This window comes from Xyrauchen texanus, chromosome 22, assembly GCF_025860055.1.
Source record: "Xyrauchen texanus isolate HMW12.3.18 chromosome 22, RBS_HiC_50CHRs, whole genome shotgun sequence".
In the NCBI taxonomy this organism is placed as follows: domain Eukaryota; kingdom Metazoa; phylum Chordata; class Actinopteri; order Cypriniformes; family Catostomidae; genus Xyrauchen; species Xyrauchen texanus.
Window position 1 is genome coordinate 16,738,689 of NC_068297.1, and position 20,899 is coordinate 16,759,587.

At 38.9% G+C, this 20,899-nt stretch overlaps 1 protein-coding gene across 1 annotated transcript; it reads right to left on the bottom strand.

Moving 5' to 3' along the window:
• Positions 1-226: 226 nt before the first annotated feature.
• Positions 227-20,809, bottom strand: LOC127662146 (serine/threonine-protein phosphatase PP1-beta catalytic subunit-like). The gene is made up of 8 exons (XM_052153189.1): positions 20,730-20,809; positions 7,905-8,036; positions 6,507-6,737; positions 6,237-6,341; positions 6,001-6,072; positions 4,027-4,178; positions 3,738-3,872; positions 227-1,926 (listed from the first exon to the last, which is right to left on the bottom strand). Exons 1-8 carry the CDS (start codon positions 20,800-20,802, stop codon positions 1,822-1,824), a joined length of 1,005 nt encoding a protein of 334 aa, XP_052009149.1. The 5' UTR covers positions 20,803-20,809; the 3' UTR covers positions 227-1,821.
• Positions 20,810-20,899: the final 90 nt, after the last annotated feature.

Sequence of the window (20,899 nt, forward strand, 5' to 3'; positions counted from 1 at the left end):
TGAACTGCATAGAATTATAGCTCATTGTCTGGTTTCGTCCTGTTGAAATGGAGCCTGATGCTAAAGTAGCCATGACAACAGACCACAGATTGTGCTCATCCACATTTTAGAGCATTTCTAAGTATCAGAACCTCTAAGTTTAATGAAGCACTTTGATAAAAAATTTCTGTTGAGTTACTATGGTTTCCAGCACTTTAATTAGCCTAGAATTTATATGGTTACAAATTCCCACAAACAAAGAGAAGGCGGAGAGTGTTTCATCCATTTATTAAGTTTGAAGCCCACTTATACAAAACTCATGAACTGCTTTTAGAACACTTTGATAGCTTTCCCAACATTTGGAAATAAATTAAGGAGAAGTTAACAGCAACACAGATAAATAAGGACATTAAAAACAGAGTTATGACAGTGGAATATCAATGTGAGCAAATGTTTCCTCTCACAGAAAGGCATTAACATTTATTTGCCAAAGGTGCTACTGGTTTGTAACAGGTTACGCTGTTAATCAAATCCATTATAGTCATCAATAGGACTCTTAAGTCAGTTTTAATATTTGTAATGGTGGGGAACTTCAAACAAGCACAACCCTTTCCAACTGGAGGCACAATTTTTTTCCATTCACTACTCGCTGCACGTAGTCAGCTGTTTCTCGTTATCCAATGAAAACATGGCTGGTGAATTGTGACGTTTCAGACAGGTTATTAAGGATGTGTTCATGGGTCATGCAATAAAATGGTATGCTATGACCTTTTCTCCTGACTTATTACTATCATAAGACAAAAACATTGCATTAAACAGAGAGCTCTGACTACAGAGTTTTGATGTAAATCCCAGAGGTGTTAAGAAAACAAAACATGCATTGCTGTGAGTAAATGAAGCTGTGCAAATGTGTCACTGTATCAGAGTTAAAATCCACTTTCCAGCTTTATCTACACTGACCTAGTTTATTGACAATAGATTATGTCAGTTTTCGTCTAAAGGGTCCACTGACCTGTGATCAAGCACCCTGACATGTTGAGTTAAATAGATAGTTCACCCAAAATGAAAATTCTGTAATATATGTTGTTCCAAACATGAATGACTTGGACAGAATTTTAGCATTAGTCACCTTTCACTTTCATTGCATCATACAATTTCATTCTGCCTAAAATCTCCTTTAGTGTTGTTACACAGAAGAAAGTCATACAGGTTTGTAACAAAATGAGGGTGATAAAATGAGAACAGAATTAACATATTTGGGTGAACTATCCCTTTAAGAGCTAAGCCTGAGTTCTAGGCCTGACTTATGTCACTGTATGTGTGTATGTGAAAGCCTCTGGTCTTGAAACTTCCAAATGTAGTGAAATACACAACAAACTTCAATACTTACAATCTTTACTCTTTCTTTTTGAATCAACAATAATGTTAAATAATAAAAGAGTACTCATCTGAAGTTTAATAAAATGCTTACATATCAGGACACTACTGCATTCTGTATGTTAAAGCACTGAGTGTGTGCATGTATGTGTGTGTGTGTTTGTTTTGCTCTGGGTTTTTTGTAGAGCAGCTTATTAAAAGTTGCTTCCCAAAGCACTATTATTATGATATTTAATGTTATTATTGTAATTAAAATACCAACAAACAAGGAAGCAGAGCAAATGTAGAGAGAAGTCATTGACTGATCACAGCAAAATTCCTGTACACAAATTTTAAGAAAATTTTAACAGAGACGAGGTTGGCAGGGCAGGAAGAGAGATTTCAGAGGGGAGTTAGGGTAAAGCTGCCCCAGACTGGGGTAATTTGCTGGGGTGAGAGAGGGTGAGGTTCTTGGTGGCAGGCCGCTCACCTCTTCTTAGGGGCTTGGGCTGTACGGGGAGGGGTTACAGGTCGCCCTGAGTTCACCCCACCGTACTGGTACTTTGCCTTCTTTTCTGATGGCTTCAGGATCTAAGAGAGAAAAGAGAGGGTGGGAGAGTGCAATATGAGAGTACTAAGGATGCACCAATATAACAATTCTATAAGCCGATAAATATTTTCATTTTATGGCAGATAACCGAAAATGGCAAATTTAAAACATCTGTAAGATTCCATCTAAACATTTTTATTAAAACTACTTAAAACTAAAATTCATAATTGTATATGCTACTGGTGAATTTAGGCATCACACCATCATAATGTACAGTATGAACTATATTCTTTTTCAGATTTGCTAAAGATTACATTTAACAATTATTAAAATATAAAAACTTTTATATTATTAAAATGTTTAGTGTTATTAAAGGATATATTTAAATTAGGGCTATATGTCTGTAAAAGTAATCTACACTCACCTAAAGGATTATTAGGAACACCATACTAATACTGTGTCTGACCCCCTTTCGCCTTCAGAACTGCCTTAATTCTACGTGGCATTGATTCAACAAGGTGCTGAAAGCATTCTTTAGAAATGTTGGCCCATATTGATAGGATAGCATCTTGCAGTTGATGGAGATTTGTGGGATGCACATCCAGGGCACGAAGCTCCCGTTCCACCACATCCCAAAAATGCTCTATTGGGTTGAGATCTGGTGACTGTGGGGGCCATTTTATTACAGTGAACTCATTGTCATGTTCAAGAAACCAATTTGAAATGATTCAAGCTTTGTGACATGGTGCATTATCCTGCTGGAAGTAGCCATCAGAGGATGGGTACATGGTGGCCATAAAGGGATGGACATGGTCAGAAACAATGCTCAGGTAGGCCGTGGCATTTAAACGATGCCCAATTGGCACTAAGTGGCCTAAAGTGTGCCAAGAAAACATCCCCCACACCATTACACGACCACCACCAGCCTGCACAGTGGTAACAAGGCATGATGGATCCATGTTCTCATTCTGTTTACACCAAATTCTGACTCTACCATCTGAATGTCTCAGAAATCGAGACTCATCAGACCAGGCAACATTTTTCCAGTCTTCAACTGTCCAATTTTGGTGAACTCTTGCAAATTGTAGCCTCTTTTTCCTATTTGTAGTGGAGATGAGTGGTACCCAGTGGGGTCTTCTGCTGTTGTAGCCCATCCGCCTCAAGGATGTGCGTGTTGTGGCTTCACAAATGCTTTGCTGCATACCTCGGTTGTAACGAGTGGTTATTTCAGGCAAAGTTGCTCTTCTATTAGCTTGAATCAGTCGCCCCATTCTCCTCTGACCTCTAGCATCAACAAGGCATTTTCGCCCACAGGACTGCCGCATACTGGATGTTTTTCCCTTTTCACACCATTCTTTGTAAACCCTAGAATTGGTTGTGCGTGAAAATCCCAGTAACTGAGCAGATTGTGAAATACTCAGACCGGCCCGTCTGGCACCAACAACCATGCCACGCTCAAAATTGCTTAAATCACCTTTCTTTCCAATTCTGACATTCAGTTTGGAGTTCAGGAGATTGTCTTGACCAGGACCACACCCCTAAATGCATTGAAGCAACTGCCATGTGATTGGTTGATTAGATAATTGCATTAATGAGAAATTGAACAGGTGTTCCTAATAATCCTTTAGGTGAGTGTATATAAAAATAGGTTGGAAGAGAGCATTCACAATTACATATTGAATATCGGACAACACAGGGAAAAAAAATAAAATAACAAAAATAATATATACATATATAAAAAAATATATTTTTTTAAATCACTAATATCAGCCGATAACCAATATGGTCCTGGCATAATGTGCATCCCTAGATGCAAATAGTAAAATATGTGTGTGTCTGGACAATAACACACCTGAAAAGAGCACATGAGTGACTCATCCACGCTCATCATTCCACCGGCATTGTCAAACTCCCCACAGTAGTTTGGTGCCGAGAACAGAGTGACCAGCTGCCGCTTTGCAAAAAACTCATAACCATCTTCAACCACCTGCAAAACACAACACACTGACTACACAAACTACAGAACACACACAACATATAGAATGCACAACAATCCCCTAAAAATACAGTCATTTGGTACCATAATTATTTGAAGGTACCACATGGATCGAAAATCCTGATCAGCTGAAAGTAATTGGTACCTGATGTGCCCTGCAGATGAGGTCTAGATCGTGGCGGTTGAGAAATTTGCTCACTACATCGGCACCGAAGGTGAATGACACTCCACGGTCATTCTCGCCCCATCCCTGAACGTCCTTATCTGGGTCTGACCACAGCAAATCACACAGCAACCCTGCAAATGCAAGAGACGGAATATGTATCTCATCAGATAATATTTAATTCTATAATCTTCTTGAGCTTATCACAATGTTTTGTTTTCTTCTGTAAAATGTGTTGTTTTTTGCACTGTGAAAAGATTTTAGACGATCTTGAAGTGAAGATGCTCAAGTCTTCATTACAGCAGTAACAAAGAATGTATTGTAAAGCACTTTAAATTCAGTGTATTCAGATTGAACACCGAACATTCTAAACATTTTATGCAGTTTGTAAAACATACATAATGTAAATGAAGCTGCCCCTAATATAAATTAAGAACCTAAGTTAAGGTCTATAATGAAACACAGGCACCACCTTTGTCTGAGATGGTTCTCAATGGCCAACACTGGCACCCATTCTATAGACCAGAGTTGCCCATTCTCATTTACATATTTCAAAATATTTTGGCTATTAAATGAACATAGCCTATACAAAATGAATCCACCAACACAGAGGAGACTACAGCATTTTTCCTGATTTGGAAAGAGGAGTTTATAAAAAAATCTCCTTCAGGGTAATTGAATAAACAATGCAAAAATAAACATTTAACAATGTTTAACAAAGAAAATTAGTCAGAGATACTAAAAGTGGTTAATGCTCTGTAAAATTATTATTGAATCATTAATACAATTTTATTTTAACACCAAGGCTATTTTAGATATTGTTTTAGCACGTGAGCATGACACCGAACTGATGCAGAGTGTGAGAAGACATGTCACAGACTCATCAACATCTGCACAGTCTATGGCACGAAACAAATCATGTTCTGCTCAAAATTCAAATGAACATTGTGATGTCTGTATTTGAAAGTGTTTCAGATTGCTAAGGATTTTCTTTTTTGCCCAGAGCCCCTGTTAATAGAGAGATGGAGATGAGAGATGTAACAGGTTTAAGTGTCTCTCTTCACCATGCAACTGCTACATTTCTGGCTTTCATATCAAATGTGCTGCATTTTGACCAATGATTGAGTGCAAATATATGAAAGTGGGTAGAACTATAGATCGCTCCAACATCACATGCTTGCAATGTTAACAGCTTTGTTGATTATAAACACAATATAAATATAAGACATGGTATAACGTCATTTGCATGTCAAATTAACAGGTTTAGAAAGGTTTATACATCTGTAATATCTTAAGTTCAGGAACTAAGCGACAAAGTGCTCCCTCACTGCGCATGCTCCCACAAAACTCAACAAGCACTCAACGCGCACTCAACACACCTGTGACATGTATGTACATACTGTGAGCCCCATCACGGATCGCAAAATGGGGAAAAGTCACCGCGGGTGACAATTATCCACGGGAGGGATGTGTCGTTCCATCACAACCGGAATAATAAATTGTGCGTTTTTATCTCAGATTAAGCAAAAAAAATCATCTTTACCATCTTGTATAGCTAATGCGCATGTGCGTTCCTGAGTTGATTTCTGTATCTAAAAGGTTATTGGCTATTTTACCTGTAAGGCAGGACTTCCTTTCTACATCCATTGACTGTTGGTTGTAGTTGGGCATTCCAAATTGTCCCATTCATTTTAATAGACGTGGCTAAATAGTCTCTGTTTTGACAAGCAGGAATTGTTCATGGAACAATGACATCACCAATGAACAGTCTATATATATGACTGATGACCATTTGCTCAGAACCTAAACCAAAATGTTTTAGTTTCAGTAAAAATCAGGCTGATGGTGGTGCAGTTACTCTAATAAAATCAAGTTAAGTGGAACACATATTCTGGAACAGGCTCCTGTAGTTTTCATACAGTGTACGCACGCACGCACACACGAACGCACACACACCTGTATCCGGAACATCAGTTGGTCGCATAATCCGACGTATCTGTTCCATTGACTGCAGATCAGGAGAAAGACCTAGAAAGTCAGGCGGAATGAGAGAAAGTGAGAGTGTGACAAATAGACAGTGTCACAAAGGGCATTCAACATTAAATGTATTAATATTTTAGCCCCTTTAAGCCCTATTGCATCTGAACAAGAGTCCCTTCTGTATTACTATCCATCACTCATTCACTCCTCACCTCCATGGCAACAGAAAATCTTCTCGTCTATGATGGCAGCAATTGGGAGGCAGTTGAAGCAGTCCGTAAATGTCTTCCAGAGTTTTATGTTGAACCTGCGTTTGCCTGCAACAAAGAAAGAAGTACATGTTCATAACAATGAATACAGCATAGGGCATGACCTAAAAGTTTGTTCAGAATGTTGAAGAGCGAGTGGGTGAGAGAGAGAATCAATAAAATATCAGATTGTTTGGTGTGGGTGTCAGTTTTGGTAAGAGGCCTGATGCTTACACTCATCGTAAAAGCCATAGATCCGGTTGATGGAGGCACACTCATGGTTTCCTCGCAGGAGGAAGAAATTTTCGGGGTATTTGATCTTGTAGGCCAGTAGTAGGCAGATGGTCTCCAGAGACTGTTTACCTCGGTCCACATAATCACCCAGGAAGAGATAGTTCGCCTCTGGAGGAAAACCACCATATTCAAACAACCTCAACAGATCTGTGTACTGCCCATGGATGTCACCTACAGACAGAGGGAAAATCATAACATCATAAAGCTGAAGAAAGAATGAAAAGAAGGACAGAAGGAATGAAAGAATAAGGAAGGAATGAAGGTAGGGTGGAAAGAAAGAAGGACAAAATGAAGGATGGAAATAAGGAATAATAAAGCACAGAAGAAAAGGAATGAATGACAGAAGGAAAGAGACAAGGACAAAAGGATGGGAGGCAGGAAGGAAGGAAGGAAGGTAGGAAAGAAGGACAGAGGAAGAAAGGATGAAAGGAAGGATGGAAAGGAAGGAAGGGATGAATGACAAAAGAAGAAAGGACAGAAGGAAGGAATGACAGAAAGAAAGATGAAAAGAATGATGATAAGAAGAACAGATGGAAGGAAGGTAAGAAGGAAGTAAGGAATGGAGGAAAGAAGGAAGGATAAAAGGAATGAAGGAGAGAAGAAAGGACGTATGAAAATAATTATGAAAAGAAGGACAGAAGGAAGGAAGGATGGGAGAATGGAAGGAATAAAGAAGGAAATAAAGATGGACAGAAGGAAGAAAGGAAGTAAGACTTAAGGAATAAAGGAAGGACAGAAGGAAGGCAACTATCCTCAGCTCCTTAGCTCTTGGCCTAGAGATCTTACCCCCCAAAATTCAGGTCAATGACACACACACACACACACACACACACACACACACACACACACACACACACACACACACACACACACACACACACGGAAAGGACAGAAGAAAGGAAAGAAGGAGAGAAGGATGAACTATAGGAAAGAAGGACAGAATGAAGGATGAAAGGAACAAGGGAGAGAGGTAAGGAAGGATGGAAAGAATTATGAAAAGAATGACAGAAAGAAAAAAAGGAAAGACAGACAGAAGGAAGGTAAGAAGGAATGAAGCTATCCTCAGCTCTTTGATTCTTGGCCTAACTTCAGGTCAATGACACACACACTAGGGTCCACTTCTGTAGTGCCACAGAGAAAACAGAAATTACCTCAAACCTACACTCATTAGAGCTATATTTATAACCTGCTCTACTTACTCTCACTCTCTCTCACACACACACACACACACACACTTATCCAAACCTTAACACTTGAGGGAGATTGATGAGAATGAATGTAATTAAAACAGCCGAGATCCTCTCGTTTAGAAGAAGCGTATCAAACTTAGTAACCTACCACAGATTTTAAGAGGAGCCTCCAACTCCAGCAGAATGGGCTGGCTGAGAAAGATCTCTCGAGACTTAATGCAGAGTCCTCGGACCTCTGCCTCCGTCATCTGTACGATCTTCCCTGGGCGACATCCTCGCACTACAGAAGTGAAAATCACCATTAGTTAACATCTGGTTGTTTAGCCTCTGGCTAACATTTGCTAATCATCTGTAATCTGCAAGTGTTAAAAACATCGTTATTGCAACATTGCTGACTGGGCCAAATCTGGGACTCATTAAACATAAAGCTGGATTTTCAAACCAACCAATTTACTAATTTATGTCTAAACTCAGCACATAGAACAACCATTGGCTGTCTTAGGGTAATCAGGTTATTACCAGTTTGCCTGAAAACTTGTTCAAATCTGGCAGCCTGGCAGTGTCTAAATACAACTGGTGAGTGAGCAGTGGGCGGGATCACACAGGCCAAAATATAAACAGAAATTCTGTCCCGGAATAGAAATTCAATGTAGAATATACTGGCTGTAGCACGGTTATCAGAGAAGCCAGTATTTCAATTTAGCATGTTTCAGAATTCACTAATGACATATTATGTGCATTTTATGATTTAGTACAGTAAAAATATTACATAAAGCAGCTTTAAACACAAATAGCTTGTCAAACAATCTCTAGCTGGCTAAGTGGTAGGTTTATGGCCAGAATGACCTGCAAAGTGGACCAGACTTTATACTGATCAAAGGTCAAATATCTGGCTGTGTGACACTAATTCATGTCAAGCAGACAATTACATTGAAGCCTTTATCCAATCAATGACTAATGGTGACTTACAAATAAAAAAAAAATATTTAGATCCATCTCTATATCATCTCAGATATTGTCACCCTAAAATTTACATATAAAAATACTGTAAATATATCTGTATATATCACAATCTGGTTGTGTGGGAATGTCAGCAAAGGGTTGCTAGAGTGTCAGTTTGTGTGTATGGGCTGAGAGCTGGCGCTCCTTTGAGTAGGAATCTTAAGAGCGTCTGGAATTTGGTAGGAATGTTCCCGCCTTGCAAAGCACAGTCGAAAGCCTCTTAGAGTTAAGCAGAGATTTAGCAAAGCAGTGTGGCTGACGACAGCCTCACAGCTCTCGTTTGTCTAAGAACTTACTGTGACAAAGCAAAACTGAAACCTTATCATATTTCACTCTAAAACAGGGCACAGAAGAGTGAATGACCAGTGGCGGGCCAGGCATTAAAAGTCTAGGACTTCAGTGTGATTCATGCCATTAAGAAAACACAGTTTCACAATAAATAAGACACCCTTTGCCTTTGGACATCATACATTATGTCACAGCTAACTAATTATATCAACTTACATTTTCAAAACACATCAACGCACGAAAGCCAGAACCTGAAAAGACACTTAATGCTCAAGCAAGCCTAATTTTAACTGCAGCATGACTGTTTTGTGAAATGAACGTCTACCGAACAAACATTCAAAAATCATAATTTTTCATATGCATCTACCATGGAGGCCTATAATACTTGGAAAAATCTATCTAATAATATTTGCAACTGAAATATTGCTTGCAATAAATTTCATTTAATCAGGGTACACGGTTATGCTGCGTTCCATTTAAGGTGGATGTGGTATATTCCTACTTGATATCTCTGACCATAAATGCATTCCATTCCCGATATTCAGAACGGCAATGCTCCCGTTAGCTTAGCAGGGGTTTGACTCTCATTAGAGAGGTCTCTTAGCAACCCAACTGATAAACAATGCTGCAGCACTAGCATGTGTGCTTCAGGTGTACGATTATCAAAAGAGATTATGTTTTATACACCTGTTTCTGCAAGAGTTTGTTAAACAAGCTTTAATAACATATAATGTGGAAACTAACTCATTTATCGATATTCCTTAATAAAGTGAATGTTTATCACTTACTTTGTATCTCTCCCCGAGTGTCGACATGTTTGTGTGACATCATACAAGAGTTGAGAATTTCTGCACGAGTCTACAAGTTGCAATTCTGACTTCAATATACATTCAATGCACTTTTCCTAGTAGGAATTTGTAAAATCCAACTGGAACGCAGGACTACTTTTCAAAACTTGATCCGACACTGAATGCTCAAGCGGCCTAATTTACACTTAAAAAACTCCTGATGTTGCTATAACAATGCAAAAAGCTCTTACCAATTTGCTTGAAGTGAAAATCAGTCCTCCTTTCATGATTAATAAATTAAGCAATCATACAGTTGGTCATGCAGAACATCTCAGGTTTGTAAATCCATAAGGATCTCTTTCTCAATGGCGATAGTGGCCGTAATGACAGTCGACTCGTCAGCAAGTTCTCACGCTCTTCGCTTTCAAATCGCGTCACTTAAAGCATGATTATGTCACTCAAGGCCAGCTTGAAGGCCTCGACTGATCCTAAAGATCACACCCAGCAAGAACAAATAAATCAATCTGATTGGCTGATGAATCTGACATTAGATGTGCATTAATTTGCACTGTTGAGGGATTCTGTGGAAATTCTAAAGGCCTGAGGGGGTGGAGCCCAGACTCATGGGCTGCTTCAGCTAACGATCTTGGCTTTGGGCATGCGATTTGTGAAACAGTTGTCATGCATCACTTGTAAGCATCAAGGAATAAATTCTGACTGGATAAACTTTTTTGTTTAATTAGATTAATTAAGAGTGGAAAGCAATTAAAAATACATTGAGAATGAAAGGAGGAAAGATATTTATTTATTTGGCATGTTAGGCCAAGAATGCTTTGCTGGCCCTGAGAATTCACCACTGTGAAATGACAGATTAGGAAAGCGTGTGTGTGCGTGTGAGACAGTGAGTAGAAAAATAGAAAGACATACTGTACAGTATATGCAGAGACAGGGGTAGTTCACCCCCAATTTGTTTTTGAAAAAATTGTTGTTGTTGTTACATTCAGTATATGAAGATCTCATTTAAACTTAACTGAAACTTTTTTACATAATTTATTTTCTTATATTTTTCAAATTAACTTAAAATTATGAAAACTCATTATAAATATATTTAAATAGTTCTATACATTTTTCCACCACACCAAACAATGTTGCCCCTAAACAATTTTTCAGTTATTCATTAACCTAGCTAACAAAAGCGTCAGTGAAGAGAAGATATATGAGACTAGAGATGTTTGACGAAAACTCAAATTCAAATTAGCTACAGTAAATATTTACAGAATATATTTATTGGGCATAATTTCCAATCCAAATCTAATTTGGCAAATTACACAAAATAATTATTTAATTGTGTGTATTTAGGACACATACAATGTTAGCCATGAAATTAGCCATAGTTATCCATTTTATTTAAATAAACATTTGTCATTGTCATTATCATCTCTTCGTTTTAACTACTTTACTTTCAAGAAACCCTAAATGGATTTTGGTGTATGCTTCAGAGAAAGAAAAGTTGTGTTCTTTTCTTACAGCCACGATTTATCATGGCTGTGAGAAAAGAACACAACTTTTCTAAGACATTCCCTTTTTCAGGATACTATATTTTAAAGATAATTTTGTAAAAATCCAAATAACTTTACAGATCTTTATTGTAAAGGGTTTAAACAATGTTTTCCATGCTTAACCATAAACAATTAATGAACATGCACCTGTGGAACGGTCGTTAAGACACTAGGAATGCACAATCCCTCCATCAATACTCAGACTGTCCACAATAGGCTGAGAGAGGCTAGTCTGAGGGCTTATTGGCCTGTTATAAGGCAGGTCATTACCAGACCTCACCAGAAACAATGTCACCTATGGGCACAAACCCACCTTCGCTGGACCAGACAGGACTAGAAAAAAGTGCCCTTCACTGACGAGTCACAGTTTTGTCTCACCAGGGGTGATGGTCGGACTTGCGTTTATCGTCGAAGGAATGACCATTACAATGAGGCCTGTACTCTGGAGCGGGATCAATTTGGAGTTGGAGGGTCTGTCATGGTCTGGGGTCGTGTTTCTCAGCATCATCGGACTGAGCTTGTTGTCATTGCAGGCTATCTCAATGCTGTGCGTTACAGGGAACACATCCTCCTCCCTCATGTGGTACCCTTCCTGCAGGCTCATCCTGACATGATCCTCCAGCATGACAATGCCAACAGCCATACTGCTCGTTCTATGTATGACTTCCTGCAAGACAGGAAGGTCAGTGTTCTGCCATGGCCAGTGAAGAACCTGTTTCTCAATCCCATTGAGCACTTCTGGGACCTGTTGGATCGGAGGGTGAGGGCTAGGGCCATTCCCCCCAGAAATGTCCGGGAACTCGCAAGTGCCTTGGTGGAAGTGTGGGGTAACATCTCACAGCAAGAACTGGCAAATCTGGTGCAGTCCATGAGGATGAGATGCACTGCAGTACTTAACGCAGCTGGTGGCCACACCAGATACTGACTGATACTTTTGATTTTGACCGCCCTTTGTTCAGGGACACATCATTCCATTTCTGTAAGTCACATGTCTATGAAACTTGTTCAGTTTATGTATTAATTGTTGAATCTTTTTATGTTCACACAAATATTTACATAAGTTAAGTTTGCTGAAAATAAAAGCAGTTGAAAGTGAGAGGGCGTCTTTTTTTTTGCTGAGTTTATATATAAAATAGTAGGGGTGTAACGATACACTCAGCTCACGATTCGATACGCATCACAGTACTGGGTTCACGATACAATATCGTGATATTTTGAACAAAATTTTAAAAAAATTAAACAAATTCAAATAACAGATTTATTTCCAAAGCATTAACAATTTTCAATAACTTTCTTTGTTGTATTTTAACCTTCTGTATGTAAATTAACAATTGACTAGGTGTCACTGAACAATAAAACAACATTTTAACATGAAATCAGAATTAAGAAATTCTTAAAGCAGTAAAAGTGCAAAAATAAAACATTAAAACAAATATTGTTCTGTTTAAGTAAGTTCAACTCAACACAAACAGCTTGTGGGTTTGTTTAGGTTACTTACAATAAGAGTACACCAACATGCGAATGGAGTGACAAACATGCACACAAATGCAAATATACAGGTTCTCACACATTAGTAATGCATACATACCTGCCGTAACTGGTTCGATTTGTTCTTCAACCGGAGGAAAACCTCTTCGCGTTGTTCAGGGAGTAAGTGGGGCAACGATCAAAATCTGGAGTCCAAGGCAGTACTCTCAGCAGATAATTCTGTTCCTCTGTGTATCTGCTTGAGAGGTTTTGCAGGATGGCTGTCTTCATGTTAGCTATAGTTGTAGAGTCTTTCTCATCATGCTCTGTTCGATCGTGGATTTCAAGGGCACAATGAGTGACAGGGTGGAGCTCTTTTCATTAGACAGGACGGTGGTGACCTTTTTTTAGCGGTTTAAGAAGGTTTACTATTTCTTCGGCATCACTGATGTCAGCGCTATCCAGAGTATCGAGTTGACGGGCATTTTTGCGCACCTCTTTGATCAAGAGGGCTGACGTTATAGCCGCTTGTTGCTCGAGATAGCGTTCCAGCATTTCCATTGAGCCATTCCATCGTGTAACAACATCCATGATAAGATTATGTGATGCGATCTCAAGCATCTTATACTTTACCACGAGGATGTTTGTCACGATTTAGGTTGAGGTTCGCATATCGTTACAGCCCTATAAAATAGCCATTCTTGTCTTCAGGCCATCCACCCTCGCAGTATCCAACACACACCAGAAATGTAGGAGATTCTTTGAAAATAATGTTGTAACTCCAAATACTGTATGTGTAAAGTGCAGAACACTATGTGAGACTGAAAAATAGTGAAACTCTGCTGTCATTGGTACAGATTGAAGTGAAGTCTGTGAGCTGATGAAATGTCACTCTTATTGCAGCATGATTAAACATAAGAAAAATCTGATTGTGTGTAAATGTGTGCACACACGTGTTTGTGTGTGTTTCACAAGGTGCAGACCAGACAAGTCTGAGCAGGATTATGAGCTGGACAGAAACAACTTGCTCAGAGTGGCAATCAACTACAATTAATTTTCAAACTACCATCTGATCCATCATGTTTAGACCATATTACATAACAATACTTAAGGACAAAATTACACAGACTGGCCAAACTGATTCACTTTTCCAACAAAACATCTTTTACTGTAGCAATCCATACAATCTACAAGATTATCTGATTCCTGATGGACAGCCATTTAACGGTCCTCCCCAGCCACTGAAGATATGACAGAAGGCTATTTGATCTTCATAGATCAGTGATAGATAGACAAGTGTTATCAAGAGACACAGATGGAGCATGAGAGAAACAGAGATGTGCCTGTGAGAAAACAAAAATAGGAGCGAGAGAAACCGAGAAGCAGGACACGGAGGTCACACAGATTAACAGATGGCATTGCTGTGTGAGGGTCAACAGGATCATGTTGGGCAAGATGTATCGACACAATATCTGTTATAAGGATGGTGCAATTAATCTTTTATTAAGAAAGTAACTGACCAAGAGAAGTACTTAATTATTTTTGAAACTGAAATGCTCACACGTCTCCAATATCTTATACACAAGATGGTCAATGACTCAAGCATTTATAAAAGCAGAAATGTAAATGCCAAGACACATATTAAAGTCAACAAAGTAGTCCACATAATCCAGTTGGCAAAAAAAAACAAAAGTATAATATATACTTTGTTACATTACATTAATATAGAAAATAATACAATGAAACTTAAAGGAATATTTCAGGTTCAATGCAAGAAAAGCTTAATTGACAGCATTTATATGGCATATTGTTGATTACCACAAAAAACTAATTCGACTTATCTCTCCTTTTCTTAAAAAAAATAAAAATAAATTAGGTAACAGTGAGGCACAATGGAAGTGAATGAGGCCAATCTGTAAACGTTAAAATACTCAATGATTCAAAAGACTAGCCACAAGACATAAAAAAATGTGTTAAAGGGGTCATATAATTGTACATGCACTTTTTCAAGTTGATTGTACTGAAATGTGTGTTGGCTGTGCCTGTACACAACCATCCTATTATGATAAAAATCCATCCAGTGTTTTTGTTTTAATCTCCTTATATATTTTCCCCTGCCTCAAATCGAGCTGTCACACGGTCGGACACCCCTCCCAGGATTGTTGATTGACAGCAGTGTTTCAACACAGACCTGCCCTCGCTCGTGAGCGAGCTGTCAATCATAGTCCGTCATCATTGTAAATACACTGGAGCAGAATGGCGCCTAAGCGATTTAATTGTGGTGTTCTTTTCTTCGGTGTAATAACGAACACAGCAGTCATTTTGATGTTCCTAAATCTGAACCGCTGAAGACGCAGTGGCTGAGTTTTGTTTACGATGGGAATACTCCCCACGAGCAACGTCAATGCGTTCATGTTTGCACTAATCATTTTTCACCAGACTGCTTTATAAACGAGGGTCAGAATAAAGCTGGTTTTGCTAAGAAGCTGCTGCTGAAAAAAGATTCGGTACCAACTATTTATATTAAAATTTGTGTTTTCTTAAAATACTAATGAGAATTTTTAATAAAAGTATATTACAAAGTTTTCATTTAGACCCTAAAGATTCATATTAACTTGTACAAAAATGGCATTATATGACCCCTTTAACATTATGATTTAACTGTGGTAAAATTGCTTGCTAACCTTTTCTGTAAAGTTATATTAAATTTTACAACTTCGTTGCCATGCAGACTTAATGCCATAAACCATAAAACAACTGTAAAAACTGAGATTTAAACAACTTTACAGCTCAAATAATGTACATGAGTTTTGAGAGAAGAATTAGTGTAAGAGGTTTTATTAAATATATACGCTTCACATTTCTACATTTAAACCCTCCAAAAACTGGCCCCATTCACTTCTATTGTACACAATATGGCACAGCCTCAAGTGTCTTATTGCTTTTATAAAAGTCACCAAATAATAAAAATATTAAAGGTCTCAAATGTTTATTTAAAAATAATATTATTTAAGTAAATCATTAAATGCCATCCTTCTGCCAGAAAATATAGTCCCTGGCAGTAAACAGAACGTTGCTAGGCAATAAGAATAACCAAAATCCGGAATAACTGTCAGCTTTGGGTGCTGAGGAGTGATACAAATACGAGCTGTGCTTTATCATGAAACAAGCATGGCAGTTGACCAATCAGCATACGTATGTAACGTTACAGAGTAACGTTACACACCCGCTCAGACCTTCACGTCACATAAACATTAACACCTCCTGCAACCCTCCCCCTTCTGCTACTCAACCTGCACTTAAGATCTGTGAAGAGGATGTGTGCCGGGTCTTCCAGAAACAAAAGACAAGGAAAGCACAGGGCCCAGGTGGTGTTTCACCCACTTGTCTAAAATCTTGTGCTGACCAGCTGGCCCCAATCTTCACACAAAACTTCAACAGATCACTGGAGCAGTGTGATGTTCCCTGTTGCTTTAAATGCTCCACCATCATCCCTGTCCCAAAGAAACCCAAAATCACAGGACTTAATGACTACAGACCCCTTGCTCTGACATCTGTGGTCATGGAGTAATTTGATAGACTGGTGTTGGCCCACATAAAGGACATAACTGGACCCTTTCTGGATCCCCTTCAATTTGCTTATTGACTAAATGGGACTGTGGATAATGCAGTCAAGATGGGATTACATCATATCCTGCAACTTCTGGACAGACCAGGGACATATGCAAGGATCCTTTTGTGGACTTAAGTTCGGCTTTCAACAACATCATCCCAGCTATTCTCCAGACTAAATTAAACCAACTCTCTGTTCCTACCTCTATCTGCCAATGGTTTACCAGCTTTCTGACAGACAGGCAGCAGCTACTGAGAATGGGAAAATTCACTTTCAGCACCTGTATGATTAGCACTGGTGCCCCCCCCCCCCAGGTTTGTGTGCTCTCCCCACTACTCTTCTCCCTGTACACAAATGACTGCACTACCGAGGATCCCTCTGCCAAGCTCCTGAGGTTTGCAGATGACACTACTGTTATTGGCCAGGATACAGAAGGGAGGTTGAACAGCCGTCTGTCTGGGGCAATCAAAACAACCTGGAGCTGAACATGATCAAAATTATGGAGATGAGAGTGGACTTTAGGAGGAACACCCCAACATTAACCCTGTTCACCATTCTGAACAGCACTGTGGCAGCAGTGGAGTCATTCAGGTTCCTGGGTGCTACCATCTCACAGGACCTGAAGTGGGAGACCCACATTGACCCCTGTGGCAGGGCGGAGGGCGGGGCCGGGTCGTGATCCTACACACCCGGTCCCGTATTAGGCTAATTATGCCTCCGTGAGGTTTAAAGGTCGACTGCAGAGGGCTGTGCGGGAGAGAGAGATCGTTAGCGGACATGTCCGTCATGTGTGTTTGTGTTGTCTTTTAAGTTTTCCATTAAACTATGATTTATATCGTCAAGCCGGTTCTCGCCTCCTCCTTTCCCATCCTTTAACTATTTTACAACCCCATTGTGAAAAAGGCCCAGCAGAGGTTGTATTTCCTTCACCAGTTAAGGAAGTTCAACCTGCCACAGGCGCTGCTGATACAGTTCTACTCAGCAGTCATTGAGTCTGTCCTCTGCACTTCTATAACTGTCTGGTTTGGTTCAGCTATGAAATCAGACATCAGAAGACTACAAAGGACAGTTCAGACTGCTGAGTAGATTATTGGTTGCCCCCTGCCATCCCTTCAAGAAATGTACATTTCCATAGTGAGGAAAAGGGCTAGAAAAATCACTCTGGACCCCACTCACCTTGCCCACAACCTTTTTGAACTGTTGCCTTCTGGCCAGCGCTACAGAGCACTGAGCACCAGAACCATCAGGCACAAGGACAGTTTTTCCCCATAAGCTATCCATCTCATGAACAGGTAAAACTGCCCCATTGAGCAACAATTATGTGCAATACACAGCTTAGTCTATTTATATTTATCCAACATATCCTACCTCTTTTGCAATTACATTCCCTTACACTATCTGTATAAATCAGATTTGTATTTGTGTGTGTATATAATGTGCAATTTATACAGTGAACAAAATAACCCTTTAGCAGGCAGCACAAGAAAAACATGTGATACGTTCTTGCATTCAAAACACTTGAAGGAGCGCAAATTCGAACTAAGGGTTCTCAAGAAGTGTTCTAAGTATTAAACTATATTTAGCTTGACACAGTGACCTAAAAATGTTATGTTTATGACGCAACGCACCCGAGATGCTACACAAGCATGTCTGATGCAGGTGTACATTGACGGGTCCTTAATAAATCCTCATAATAAATCTTGAACTGATTGACAAATTCACTTGTTAAATGGATTTCTGTGAACTGTATGCCAATGATTGTCTTATGATCAATATATGGTAGTAAACAATACATTGTATTCAAAAGCCGCTTTTTATATTGTCTTATCAATGTTTAACACTTCTGCCTCAAGAAAGTAATGCATTTTAATTATCTGAATATTTTTTAAATTAAAAATAAAATAAAATATTTTAATCAATTGACAGCCCTAATATATATATATATATATATATATTAGAGCTGTCAATTAATTAAAACATTTCATTTTAAATGTAAAAAAATATTTATATATATTCTTATTGTGTATTTCTATATATACTTTCTATTCACTTTTTTTTATTCCATTTTTTTTTATTATCTCCGTCTTAATGTTGTATTGTTTGTGCACTGTAAGCTCCTGTCACCAAGAAAAATTCCTTGTATGTGTAAGCTTACTTGTCAATAAAGCTCATTCTGATTCTGAGTAACATAACAAAGAAAATACAGTTTTTCTTTATGAAAAGAATAATAAAATTCATCTTAAATAATAATTTTAAATTAATCTATCAGCCATTGTATATTCAAAATGTTTAAATAAAGATCTAGTTAAAGATAATTAATACATGTTTTTCAGTTTTTCCACAATACAGATATAAAAAAACCAATGCACATTTTTACAAAACACTTTTTATTTTTTTACTACTTCAGTCACTAACATTTTGCAATTCAGTTGTCATTTATTATTATAACCCAACAATTATTTATTGTTGTCCAGTTAGTAATTATAATATGATACAGTATTATTTTTTTAAACTTTGAGGATTTGTTGTATACAATAGTCTTTTTTACATTTTCACCTGGAGGCTGCAATGTATTGTTCAACAAACTGAAAAAGGTTGTATTTTATATAAGCATCATAGGCAACATTCGTAACAGTATTGTAACAGTAAACATACAAGGCATGGCGGCCCCTAAGCACACTAGAGTAGAAGGGGGGAAAACATTGCCGTTTATGAAGTGCTGAAACTTTGCTTAGTGCAGAACAATATGGAATAATGCTAAACATTGTAACAGTCACCTCTTTGCAACCTGAAAACAATCAAGATGCACCACAACGAATGAAACGAACGCAGGAGTCTTGACGTGCATTTTTGAGACCTGATGTTCTTTTTAACTTGACACAGAGTCTAACGATGTACAGGTGTCCTTAAAATATATGCTACCCATCAGGATGCGCTACCAATGCCATATTCACATTGTTTTTGGGTTAGGGTTTGTGGTAGGATTATAAGGGTTTAGCACAGCCTCACACCATATCACACTATCTGATAGTTATGCTGGTAGCACATCCTGATAGGTATTAGCTGCCTGACAAGATGTGCTACCTAGGTTTTTAAACACATTTCATGATGTTGTACATATGGACCAACACATTCTCATGGACAGGTTCTCCCATGCCTCCCAACATGTGCTACCCATGATTTAAATGTACATATCACTGTTTTTACTGTTTGAACAGCTCTTTACACAGTTGTCAGAATACAGGTCCTGCGTGAGACGTGGTGCAGCAGGTATGGACGTTCGTCCAATGTGTGTTTACAAAGGAAAACAATGGGAAAATAGAGCAGACGCACGCAAAAACACGCTCGGTGTGAACGGCCCCTAACACATCCGTTTGCGCGTATGTGAGTGAGAGTGCGTGGGCGAAACAAGTTCGGAAGGACTGTATATTTTTCCATAAATTAGAAACTCTAACTACTTGAAAAACTGAGTTAAAAACCCGGCGGACCTCTAACGTGACCCCTCTGAGAGCACCGACAACAGCGTATTCGCGCATGTACACAGAACAACATGTCACACCTCAAGCGTTGTTTGCTGAGCTTTCCTACCGGGGCGGGGGCTCCCATACAACATTGTGTAATGAGAAAGAACTGGTATATAGATTGCTGTGTAACGTATTGAGGGAATCCATTGCTTCGTTACTAAGAAAAATAATATTGTAAGGAAGTTATTTAAAGAATACTGTGAATCATTATGAGATGTGTAATGTTATAAAATAGTACAGTATATCGTTATGAAAAATAACTTTATGACGTTAGAGTAGTGCGTTGTGGAGATAATACACTGTGATGTTAATATTTAGTTAATAGTGTATAACGCTGAATGTCGTTCACCCGTTCGGAGAATCGTCGGTTAAATTTTGTACTAAAGTCACCGACGTACAGCAGGACACCACACCACCACAACGTCCATCCCTCTCATTTTCTCGCTTTATTTAAACAACTGTCTTATAAACAAAAGGCCCCAAGTCCTCGTCTCTGCTTTGCTAGCAGGGTTTGATGAGGTCTGGTGTTAACTCCCAGCGCTGACACGAAGGCTGTCCAAACCCCGGGGCCACTGCCGTGTCTGTAAACAGGACTGAGAGAGCCGCAGCTTAGCTAGCTCTTTACGCGTACTATTTACCATTCACCAGTGTAAAAACGCATCAAGACAGAGTAGGTAGTTACTATGAACGTTAGTATTCACGCTAAAGTGGCGTTCACTCCCCACAGCTTACCTTCGAGAAGGCGCGAAATGAGACTGTCAACGTTTAATTCCCCCTCCGCCATCTTCAGTGCCGAGTTGTGCATGCAGCGCTTCCAGTTACGGCCGCTAGATGGCGTACAAAATGACGTCATTCACTTAGTTACAGGCAAATACATCAATATTAATTACCTTTTTCATGAA